The following is a 12254-nucleotide window of genomic DNA, read 5'->3' as shown; positions in this document are numbered from 1 at the left end:
ATTATGCCTTCATAGAGTATAATTTCTGATATGGTAAACATACTAGGATATGGTAAACATAATATACTAGGAAGTTAAATTAAGCAAAAGTATAAATGTCTATCACAGGTGTCATCCAATTGTGTACACTAAAGGAAAATATAAAGAATAATCTCTTCATATAATTCACATGATTTCCTTTCTTTTTATACGTAGGTTTATTTTCAAAATTTTCTGTATGGAACATGCCATTAATCTTCAAAATATGGAAATTTTGTGTTATTTATGAAGATTGTAATCCCCCTATATCAACTTCTCCCAAATGAAAAATGTACTAGATAAGAATTATACAGGGGTTGTAACTTGACAAAAAAAAAAAAAATTCCCCATGTCTTCCTGAATTATCTGATGGAGTGGTTCTTTCTCCTACAGTTTTCACTCCCAGTTGCCATTTGTGAAGTGAAGAATAGTGCAAGCATGTTTAAGCAGTGTAAGAAAAGGATATGGAGCAAGCAAGGGCTTGCAAATCCCTACGACCCTTCCACTTAAAGTGCTCACTTGCCAATAATTTAAGGCTCTTTTGTGACCTTCCTCTCTTAGCAACCCTTTATTCTGTGAAAATAGCCCACAAACTCTCTTGAGACAACAGGACTGTGCCCCATAATTTTCATCTTTAACATTTCATTAGTATTTTCCTTTTATTGATGTTGCCTATCACTATACTGAAAATGCAAACAAATTTGCTGTCTGGGTTTGTTTTGAAAAGACTCTAAAATGAAGAACTTACATTCTACTATAGTAATTAACATAGAACACAAAAGCTCATGATCATAATTGGAAAATTTCACTAATCTTGAAGTCAGTGGCATAAAACAAGCTGTGATGACTTAATGCATCCATGGGGACATCATTAAAAAGTGCTTCTTACGGCTTGTTTGCATGTTTTCCTTCTGAAGACCGCTTACCTATGCAGTGTTGATCTTGCATCCTGACAACTCTTTAGTTCAAACTAAAATAACAAGGTCATAAACTATGCCCCTGATTTCTTGCCTTTCTTCATCCAGTAAAACATTTATTTTTGCTCATAAAATACTGCTCATCTTTTAACACTGTATATAATAATTCATACTGTTTTTGCTTTTATTCTTATTTTGCTTAAATGTACACAGGAAATAGTGATACTATGTGTTTCCTAATGTTTAACACTTTGATAAATACTATTTTATATATGAAGTGAGTTCATAAGATCTAAAGGAAAGTGAATAATAGTAAAATTCTACAAATTAACTTCATTTATATTTATGTATTTATATTTAATTTTATATTATTCAGTTGATTTAATTTAATTTTCTCTCCACCTCTATATTTAAACAAATGTTTGGCCAATTTTATTAATATAACATTTTAAATCTCTAAGTATTTCTTACACATTTTTGGACTTTGCTGTAATTTATCATTTATTTAAGCATTTTCAGAATGAGAGATAATCTCATTGCCCTGGAACATAATAGTTGCACATTCAGATACCCACCTGCAAGAATGAACATTTCACAAAAACCATCATTAATTTAACTGTAACTCTCAACATTCAGTGCATTTTTTAACCCAAATTTATCCAGATATTTGGATTAAAAGAAGACTGTTCAAAATTTAGGTTAGAAATTTTTAGTATAGTTGTTTAAACTTTACTTATTCAATGAGAAAAAGTTAAATTCATGATTTCTTGCTTTATTTACAGTGAGTAATGAAATAATTTTATTAAAAAGAATAACTTTAATTAGAAGGGTAAGATCTAAATGTAGCTTTAACTACATTAACTAACATTAAATAATATTTAATGTTGAAAAAGTTTAGATTTTTTTTGGTCATGCCTAAAAGTTCACAAAGAGTCCTAAATTCTCTTCAGCTTAGTGTTCTATGTCCCAGACAAAGCCCTGTCACTTAGACAACAGAGGTTAAGTTAGTAGTTAATATGAAAATATGTCTGAAGGAACATTTTTTTCTCTATTCAAGTGAAGAAATATAATGAAAGTAAAGTATGGTTAAAAACTTGCACATCTTCCTTTCAAGTATCAAACGTGTGATTCTAACTTGTATAAAAATGATTAAAATCATAATTTAAATTTAACTTAGAATTTTTTATTGTTAATGTTATTTTTTAACTTTAGGGGAAACTTGGTGTCCCAGGATTACCAGGATATCCAGGAAGACAAGGTCCAAAGGTAAAACGATCAGTTTGATTTTTATAGTTTATTTATCAACATTTTGTAGAAAAATCTAAAATGAATCACCCATGGTTGCCTTTCATTTTGTAGCACAGAGATGACGAATGCTTAAAACTTCACAAGACAAAGTTCCAGGGAGTGTGGGCGCCCAGAGTGCTGGCTGCTCAGAGAGCCTGGGCGGTTATGGGCTGGACTTCAGGAGGCATTAAAGGAAGGCATCCTCAGAGTAAGGAGCCTTCCAGGGCAGCATGCTAGTATATCTAGAGGTTCTACAGTGGATGACCAATGATAGATATAGATTTTGATTTCACTTCTAGTACCTTAAGGGTTTGAATGACTTGAATTTTTTTTTTTAGAAAAAAGAATTATAGTACATTTTTCACCCTTTTTGTTTTCCTTTATTTCCACAGTATCTGTTTCTTAGGACTGCTGTAACAAATCTTCACAATCTTGGTGACTGAAAACAATGGAAATTTACTCTTTTACAGTTCTGGAAGCCAGAAGTCTAAAATCAAGTGTCAGCAGGGCTACCGTCCTTCCAAAGGCGGTAGAGGAAGTCTGTCCCTGCCTCTTCCAGCTGCTGGTAGCCCCAGGCGCTCCTCGGCTTGCGTAGGCATAACTGCAGACTCTGCCCCTTCTTCGCATGGCCTTTCCTCTCCGCCTGTCTTCTCTTCTTCTGTCTCTTCTCATGCATTTAGGGACTACCTGGGTAATCCAGAATGATCTTATTTCAAGATTCTTAACTTAATTACATCTACAAAGATGCCTTTTTCCAAATAAGGTAACATTCACAGATTCTAGAGATTTGGATGTTGGATATATCTTTTCAGGGACCACCATTCAACCCAGTACACTATTCAAATTCTGTTTTTGACTATTTGAAATATACATATTTTAAACATAAAAACAAATGGTTTTAAAAATGCATGTTTACCTTGATGTACTAATTTTCCTCAAGTTGATCAAAACTTTGTTAAGACTGTACTTGATGCATTGATTAGTTATATTACAGTGGTTAAGCACATTAATATGTAAATGTTGTTTACTATTATTAAGGTAGTTACCTGCACATGAGATTATCTATCTACCTGTGTGTCTCTTCATCATCTATCTATCCCTGTTTAACTCATTTGGACTTAATAGGTATAGTATAAATATGGATAAATCTTTGGTTAAGTAATAATCCCCAGCATATTTTTATTAATAAGTTTCACAGATAATCAGTGGGAGACAAAGATCAATGGAAGACAAAAAAATATCTGCTTTCCTCCTATCAAACGTGAACTTCATGCACTTGTGTTCACTCATGGTCATGTGATAACAATATTTTAGACTTGCTATGTGGCTTTGTCTTATAATTTTTCCCTGAGTTACTAGAAAATACATATTTCCTTGTATTGTAGGAGCTAAACAATGCTTTGAGCCCTTCTAAAAAAAGACTCATTTCCTCTTTGATTTAAAAAATAACACAAACATATTTTAAATGTGTCTGGCTGCCCTCAGACCACTGAGTAGAAATTTTTACCTTTCAAGTATTATCTCAAATAAACTGCTCTGTCTCCTAGTTACCTTCCTTTCAAATGCCGAGCATTTTAACAAGTGTTATTAATAAAGGAAGGTACAGTATTACCCATGACTTTAAGCTATCTTTACATTAATTGATGATTCTTGATTTAGTTACTAAGTTGAGTTGGCAATTTTGATTTAAAAACTGAAACTGTGTTATTACTTGAATAAGCACAACTTTATGAGTTTAACATTCTTATCTTTTTCAGTTTTTCCTAATTCTTTGTTCAGTATTCTTTGTTCAATAGTTCTTTTTATTAACAAAATGTGCCAGAACCACTAGAAAATGTTTCTTCTTAGAGGAATCACTTTTCTTTACCCTTTAGCCAAAATGTCTGGTCTTTTATTTTTTTATATCATTTTTTTCTCCATAACTTTTCTCTGAGACCAAAAACCATTTATATTTATCAGTTCTAAAACAAAAAGTGATGGGCATATCAAAGTTAAAAGATAGCTTCACATTTTTTTCTATGCAGAAGCCAATGAATTGTGAATAGATTAAAATCTTTATGTATTAAAGTGAAAGTAGGCTGCTAATCTCTTTCAAGTGGTTTAAGGGTGTAATTAGACAATATAATTTATCCACTATCTCACCAGTAACACAGGTCACAATGAGTAGTTAAAAGATAAACTGCCATGTTGACTATAAAATGCTATCTATTCAAAAAGTAAGATCTTCTTAAGGTAGGATTCTTTTATATTTAAAATAATGTTTAAAATAATCTTGACAGTTTCACACTTACCGACTGAGTCTGTTTCACCATTAACCTTTGACTTTTTGGCTCTCTGCTGTTTGTTTTTTCCATTTAAAAACAACTAAAGCTTTTTCAGGGAAATTTTACATTTTGGTGAGAATTCTTTATATGAAAATAGAGGAATAATATGCCCATATATTACAAACTGTTTAGTTGGTAGATTGGACATTTTTGTCTTTTTCCCATAAGTTTCCTAGAGCAGAAACTACATGAGAAAATTAATGTATTAAAAATAAAATTGATGCAGAAGAGCAATTTGTTTGAATGGAGTTTCTATAAATGTGATTAGTTATCTATTCTACTCAGAACAGAAATGAATGTTTATTCCCAAATAAAATCTGGTAGAAGTAAATTATGTCATTTTGGACTGTACTCCCTTGTCAAATTTGTAAAGTAGTTACATAGTAACATTCCTACAGATACAAGTATCTGATTCTCTGTAGAGGAAGAAAAAAAGCTAGAAAGCCCTTCAAATAATGTAATTTTCAGACATTTTTCCCAATTAAATATTACATATCTTAACAGTTGCCCTCAGGCTGATCACATAGTTATTTCTATGGCATAAATTAGAATATAATGGAAAGTGGGTCATAAAAAGAAGCTTAGCAGTGCCTACTTTGGGCTACTGTTTTGACCATCAGCTCCCAAAAGACTTTACATACAATTTTCTTACTTACAGAAGAAATATAAATTGATAGCATCTGTCCTGTATTCAGCACCTGGAGAAATTGTTTAAAAATGCATATTCTTGGACCCTACTGCCACAGAATCTATCTCAGTAGGTCGACAATGAGATTTGACAGTCCATATTTTTAGCAATCACTCCAGATTATTGTGATGCAGAGGAGCCATGTTATCACTTGGAGAAACACTACTTTAGGGGTAACTCAATCAAAATGAATAGGTTAAAGAAAGCTAAGAATGTATTCCAGTCCAAGAAGACTTTATTATATCTCAATGCATAGCAAAGTGTGTAAAATCTGAATATCTACTACTGTTTGTTAGACGTTTTATACATTATCGTATCTAATCAATACAATGGTCTAAATAGGAAAACTAAGTATTTGGAAGCCTTCCTTCTGACACACACCCATTATTTCATAGTTAGCAAGTTGAGAAACAAGGATTTGATCCCTAATCTGCTCTATTTCATGATATAATGATGAGGTAAACTAACTACAGTTAATTTCAAAGGAATCTTTAAGAAGATGAAAATCTGAACATATGCACAATATGAAATGGGGGAATTATAATATATTCTATCTGTAAAATGTGGCTGTTCATGGATGAAATGATGATGCTATTACTGTGGTCATTACATCGTTGAATAATCTTTATTTATTGTTATGTATCATTTACCATTTTTTTACCTTCCTTTATTCCAATTGTCCATAAATTTCAAAATGTCTGTAAGATGTAGATGATTGCCCTCATTTTGCAGGAGAAAAAGCTTTTGCTCAAAAAGGATAATACACCCAACTTACTTAGGTGAATGCATGACCAACATAAGTCTTGAACTTGTTTTTGAAATTCCAAAAACTTTAATGCTGGATTGTCTGACTTAGAGTCTCAGTTAGATCTAACCACATTCAAGCCTCAAACAGAAAAAGTGGCAGAAGATTCTTAGTCTTTATGATTTGATCCAGTTCTAAAGATATAAAAATATTCAACTAAAAAGTTATGAGTTTATGACTATAACAATGTTAATTCAGGAAAAATATTTTATAAGATTCCTATCTTAATATTTGAGTAATAAAGCTTATGAAAAAGAGGATTTTTACTCAGAATTGAAGCATGTGTGTAGAATTATAATTTTATAATTTAAAAATTAATTTATATAAAATGCCTGTAATTACTACTTTCTAAAGTGAGAGATGATAATATTTGGGTTATTATTTTACTTAGCATTAAAAACAAAAAGTATATGTTATTACTTCATGCTTTCCATGCTTCCAGGACTTCAGATGTCTCTGTAAGTTCATTTTCAAATACATGAACCAACACATTGATTGAAATATTACCAGCTTGTGAGAAGCACTGTGTTCCAAAGACTTACAGCTTGTGGCTAAAAGTGTTAGTTACTGTTTGTATTATTCATTGTTTATCATTTTCATTTTTGTAGGGTTCCACTGGATTTCCTGGGTTTCCAGGTGCCAATGGAGAGAAAGGTGCACGGGTAGGGAATATAAATATACTGTTCTGGACAATATTTTATCTAATATAAATTTATGTTGGATTTATATTTACATATATAAATAATTTATATTTCACATTGAAACAATTTATATCTAATATAAATATTCTTGCATGAGTGCCTATCTCTCAGAATCAGACACACAATTTCCTGTGATATGCTGCACATTGAGACTGTTTGAACTGTCTTTGGCAGGGTGTAGCCGGCAAACCAGGCCCTCGAGGTCAGCGTGGTCCAACGGTGAGTGTCCTGATTTAAAATAATGATTTTTCATTTTTCATTTTGGATTTAATTTCCCAAGAAAATTTGCTTCAAAATATTTTTAAAAAATGATTTTGTGCTTTTGGGTTTGCTTGGTACTAGATCAATTCATCTTTTGCTGTCCTATGCAGGGACCTCGAGGTTCAAGAGGTGCAAGAGGTCCCACTGGGAAACCTGGTGCAAAGGTATCAGCATTTGTTACCCTTGGGGCTTACCTCTGAGTTCCTCTTCCAGAAGACAGATGCTAAAAGAAAGAATCAAAACTGATGTTTCTTCTTTTCTTTTCATTGCTGCCAGGGCACTTCAGGTGGTGATGGCCCTCCTGGTCCTCCCGGTGAAAGAGTAAGTAGGATACAGTTACATATATAAAATAAATATTAATATTTTGCAAGTGTTTACATTTCTGGGAAAAGGTACTGTGTATACAAATACATGTACACAGTCATCCACACATCTAGTCAGAGTTTAAAAATTCCAATTCCTAATTTACTCCACTAAAAGGAAAAGCTTAATCAGTTGTAAGCTACTATTTCTGTTAAGAGAAGTGAGAGAACTAACATGTAGTTGGACTATATGATGTCACTCTTTAACTCAAGCTGAAATGTTTTCTTTCCTTTTTAAATAGCCATATAGCACTATGCCTTGTCCTTTAATCCTCTTACTTGCCTTACTGAAATATTCATTTTGTCCCTGGAACTGGCAGCAGCATTATGCTGGTAAAATACAAGCTACCAGTAGCCATTAAGTCACAATCAATATACATTCAAATCAAGATAAAAATCTATTCCAGTAAATAGAAAAACTATTTAGTAAATTGATTTTCAATTGATATAAAATAAAGCTAAATACACATGAGTAAGGATGTCCTTTATTTTTTCATTCACCCTTTGGAAAAATAAAGCATTTTTGTAACCACATTTTTTATAAGCTGGCCTCATGAAAGAATTTTAAATTTTAAATCCATGTTACTATCAAAGAAATTAGATTCATTTCTTAATGTGTGAGAAGTTCTATAATAATGTTCAGTATTATGCACAAATATTAATGTATTTTTGTGTATTGTTATTTTTAATTTATAATAAATGTCTCACAAAAAACAGCAACACCTTATTATGTGTAACTTAAAACTGAGGGTAATATTTTATTTTCTTGGAATAAAGTTCCTATTTGTGACAGAAATGTCAGTAGATAAGACATAAGAATAAACATTTCATTAGTTGTTTCAAGGCTTTGGTTCATTATTAAATTAAATTAAAATTTCTACTATATGTTTTTTTGCTCTGATGAACTATTCCCAAATTAAGTCCATACTGTACATTCTAAGTTCATAAATAAGAAATACATTTGAAATATTTTGTGGTCAAAGTCATCTTAATAAGGTATAGTTAATTATAATAACTGAATCATTAAATGGAGCATCATTTAAAAAATTACTATACAATTAGGAGTTTTGTTTTTAAACCACAAACTATTCTTTCTTTACATATTTTGCTTAGCATTCCAAAATTTCACGATCAAATACATATCTTTGCGTATTTATTTTGGAACACAACAATGTGACTCAAAAGCATGACTACTTGTAATTATAAAAACACTTTGAAAGTAAGAAAAGTATTTTGAGGATCAAAGTGAAAGTTGGCTTGCAAGTTTTTTTTAAATAAGCTGGAAACCATTTTCAATAAGCATTTACATATTGTAAATATACAGAATATAATTTCTGTGTATTTGATGAGACATTGTCTCCTTAATATTAATTTCACTTTCTGCAAAGAATTTTAAGTTTCATAAACTACTGAGTTATATTTTGAAACAGTTGAAAAACAATAAAAGTAATATCACAAAAATATTTTCTTCAAAATATATGGCTTGGGAAATTCAGGTAGAGAATGTTGTAGCACCATTTGATTAGAAGTGGAAATACTTATTTTTGCTCTTTTCATTGGACTTCTTTTTTAGGAGTGTATTTCTGTATAAATACGTTTGTACTATTATATGTTGTGAATGTCTGTGTATATACTCAAAAGGATATTTTGCAAGTTAAATGTGATCTCTCATACTTAGGATTTGCAGATAAAGGGTGACTTTTATTAAAGATTTACTTAATGTTTTTAGTTGGGTCCAAGATTACCAGATTTATCAAATTCAAAATAAAACAAACCAAAGAACTAAGACACCCAATTAAATTTGAATTTTATACAAAGAAGGGTAAAAGTATGTCCCTTGCAATACTTAAAACATGTTAAAATTATTCATTGTTTAACTAGTACTCAAATTTCACACTGAGTGTTTGATCTGGCAACCCTAATTGAGTTCCAACGCTTTCTTTACACTGAGTCTTTATGTATTTTCTTTCCTCACCTGCAAATTATTTTGATTAATGCAAGGAACATGTCAACACTTTTTTTTGTGGAATTATATGAAGACCCATTTTTTCTTCTTTATTTTCTCTGAAAAAGAGATTTTTGAGAATTTTTCTTTCTTAAAGAAATTTAAATTCAAAATAAAATTTTGAGAAACAACAAACATTTAGCAAACAATGACATTTTAAGAAATCAGGAAATAAAGTTTGCTGTGTAAACCAAAGGAATACTATTTTTTAAATTTAATATTTAAAAAGAATTTTTGTTTATAATAGTCTTAAGTTCATACGATAGAAATAGAAGAATGATGATTTTATACTTTTATGAACTTTCCAAAATAAGTAAGTTCCAATAATTTGTCTAGTGTTTTTGGTAATTGCATGTGGTATCTTTTTTTTTTTGATGACAAATCTAACTTTGAAGTTTCTTTTTGATTTTAACATAAGATGCTGGTAATAGCAATAATTTGTGCTGATTTCTAAACTAGCACTGATAGAAGAACATTAATGACATTTCCCTTGAGAAGGCTAAATTGATAAATCAAAAAGAGTAAATTCTATTAATAACTAATTTTAGTGAACTTTGTATTTAAATATAAATAAATCCTATCTTAATTTGCATTACTGAAGACATTTTATATTATCCTCTGTTATATATATTCTTTTTGGAAATATAATTATTTTGTTCTGGGTGTATAAAGGATTATCTTTTACCAGTGTTTTGCTACTTATTACAATCTGTGTAATAAGGTTTATTCTATGCATTTAAAATGAGTATTGACAAACATAGTTAATTTAACATCAAGAACAATATTATAAATGTATATTTGGATTGAATATAAAAGTATAAAAGAATAATTACACAACAAAGCTCTTTCATCTTATACATAAAAAAGTTTATATATGAGTAAAATGAGATACTGACATCTTCAAAAATAATATAAAGATTATTTCAAAGCATCCTCTGTGGTCTTTTTGAGGTAGTTACTTCTTTTTCTCTTTACTTTTATATATGATTAGAGCCAGAACATATACAGTCAATTTTAAAAGTAATTTTTCTTTTTGTGAGCTATGCAATTGAAATATCCCCGTCTGTGTATTTTTCAACCAATGTTAAAAGTAGAGAATGCATGGAACTTCTTGATATATTTATGTTCTATTTACTTTCATTTTGAATTCTAAATATTTGCAGTGTCCTTTGGACCACTGATGTGTGATGTGAGGTTTTGAGTCCTGTATAGCATGAGGAATCATCCATATTGCTTTTAGGTTAGCATAGATTATCTTGTTATATTGTCATAGTTCTGCCATTATGGTGAAAAAGCCTTTTCTATAGTTTTCTATCATAAAAATAAACTGCAAAGTATAAAGATGTGTCTTTTAAGGCATATTCTTAAATTTCCCTGTTGCTTTTTACTTTTAGGGCCCTCAAGGACCTCAGGGTCCAGTTGGATTCCCTGGACCAAAAGGCCCTCCTGTAAGTGTTGTGGTTTATCTTTATTCAGTGGATACTGTTTTCAAATTTTGGGGAGTTATCTATTAAATAATAGCTTATCTATTAAATTGTAGATACAAATATTGATGAAATTCTAGTATAAACAAAATTGCAATTAATGTCAAAAAATATCCATATTTTCAATTTCGGACACTTATTGAGCATTTCTGAATACCATTTTTTTTGTTTGTTTTTTTAATTTTTTATTAAGGTATGATTGATATACACTCTTATGAAGGTTTCACATAAAAAAACAATGTGGTTACTACATTTACCATATTATCAAGTCCCCACCCATACCCCAATGCAGTCACTGTTCATCAGTGCAGCAAAATGCCACAGATCCACTATGTGCCTTCTCTGTACTACACTGTTCTCCCCATGATCCCCCACGCCATGTGTAATAACATAATACCCCTCAATCTCCTTCTCCCTCCCTCCCCACCAGCCCTCCCACAACCCTTCCCTTTGGTAACCACTAGTTCATTCTTGGAGTATCTGAGTCTGCTGCTATTTTGTTCCTTCAGTTTTGCTTCATAGTTTTACTCCACAAATGAGGGAAATCATTTGGCATTTGTCTTTCTCCATCTGGCTTATTTCACTGAACATAATGTCCCCCCGCTCCATCCATGTTGTTGCAAATGGTTGTTTGTCTCTTATGGCTGAATAGTATTCCACTGTGTATATGTACCATATCTTCTTTATCCATTCACCTACTGATGGACACTTAGGTTGCTTCCATTTCTTGGCTATTGTAAAAAGTGCTGTGATAAAAATAGGGGTAGATATGGCTTTTTGAATCTGAGAAGTTGTATTCTTTGGGTAAATTCCAAGGAGTGGGATTCCCGGGTCAAATAGTATTTCTATTTTTAGTTTTTCCAGGAACCTCCATATTGCATTCCACAATGGTTAAACTAGCTTACATTCCCACCAGCAGTGTAGGAGGGTTCCCCTTTCTCCACATCCTCACCAGCATTTTCCGGTTCTTAGTCTTTTCAATGCAGTCCATCCTTACTGGTGTGAGGTGATATCCCATGGTGGTTTTAATTTGTATTTCCCTGATCATAAGTGATAAGGAGCATCTTTTCATGTATCTGTTGGCCATCTGAATTTCTTCTTTGGAAAACTGTCTCTTCATATCCTCTGCCCATTTTATAATAGGGTTATTTGCTTTTTGGGTGTTGAGGCATGTAAGTTCTTTATATATTTTGGATGTTAACCCATTGTCGGATATGTCATTTACAAATATATTCTCCCATATTACAGGATGCCTTGTTGTTTTGTTGATGGTGTCCTTTGCTGTACAGAAACTTTTTAGTTTGATGTAGTCCCATGAGTTCATTTTTGCTTTTGTTTCCTTTGCTCAAGCAGATGCATTCAGCAAGAAGTTGCACATGCTTATGTTCAGGAGATGTTTGCC

General features: G+C 31.4%; 1 protein-coding gene across 2 annotated transcripts in view; it reads left to right on the top strand.

The window, feature by feature from the left end:
- COL11A1 (collagen type XI alpha 1 chain) overlaps window positions 1-12254 on the top strand; it is a 225566-nt gene that overhangs the window by 104360 nt on the left and 108952 nt on the right. For both annotated transcript variants that reach the window (XM_036879053.2, XM_036879052.2), the window contains exons 31-36: window positions 2148-2201; window positions 6648-6701; window positions 6915-6959; window positions 7112-7165; window positions 7278-7322; window positions 10763-10816. In XM_036879053.2, the coding sequence (XP_036734948.2) occupies window positions 2148-2201; window positions 6648-6701; window positions 6915-6959; window positions 7112-7165; window positions 7278-7322; window positions 10763-10816 (306 nt within the window). The remainder of the gene's footprint in view (window positions 1-2147; window positions 2202-6647; window positions 6702-6914; window positions 6960-7111; window positions 7166-7277; window positions 7323-10762; window positions 10817-12254) is intronic.

The sequence above is a fragment of the Manis pentadactyla genome, chromosome 4 (assembly GCF_030020395.1).
Source record: "Manis pentadactyla isolate mManPen7 chromosome 4, mManPen7.hap1, whole genome shotgun sequence".
Taxonomy (NCBI): domain Eukaryota; kingdom Metazoa; phylum Chordata; class Mammalia; order Pholidota; family Manidae; genus Manis; species Manis pentadactyla.
Note: the sequence above shows the minus strand (reverse complement) of the source record. Positions and strands in the feature narration are given on the sequence as shown.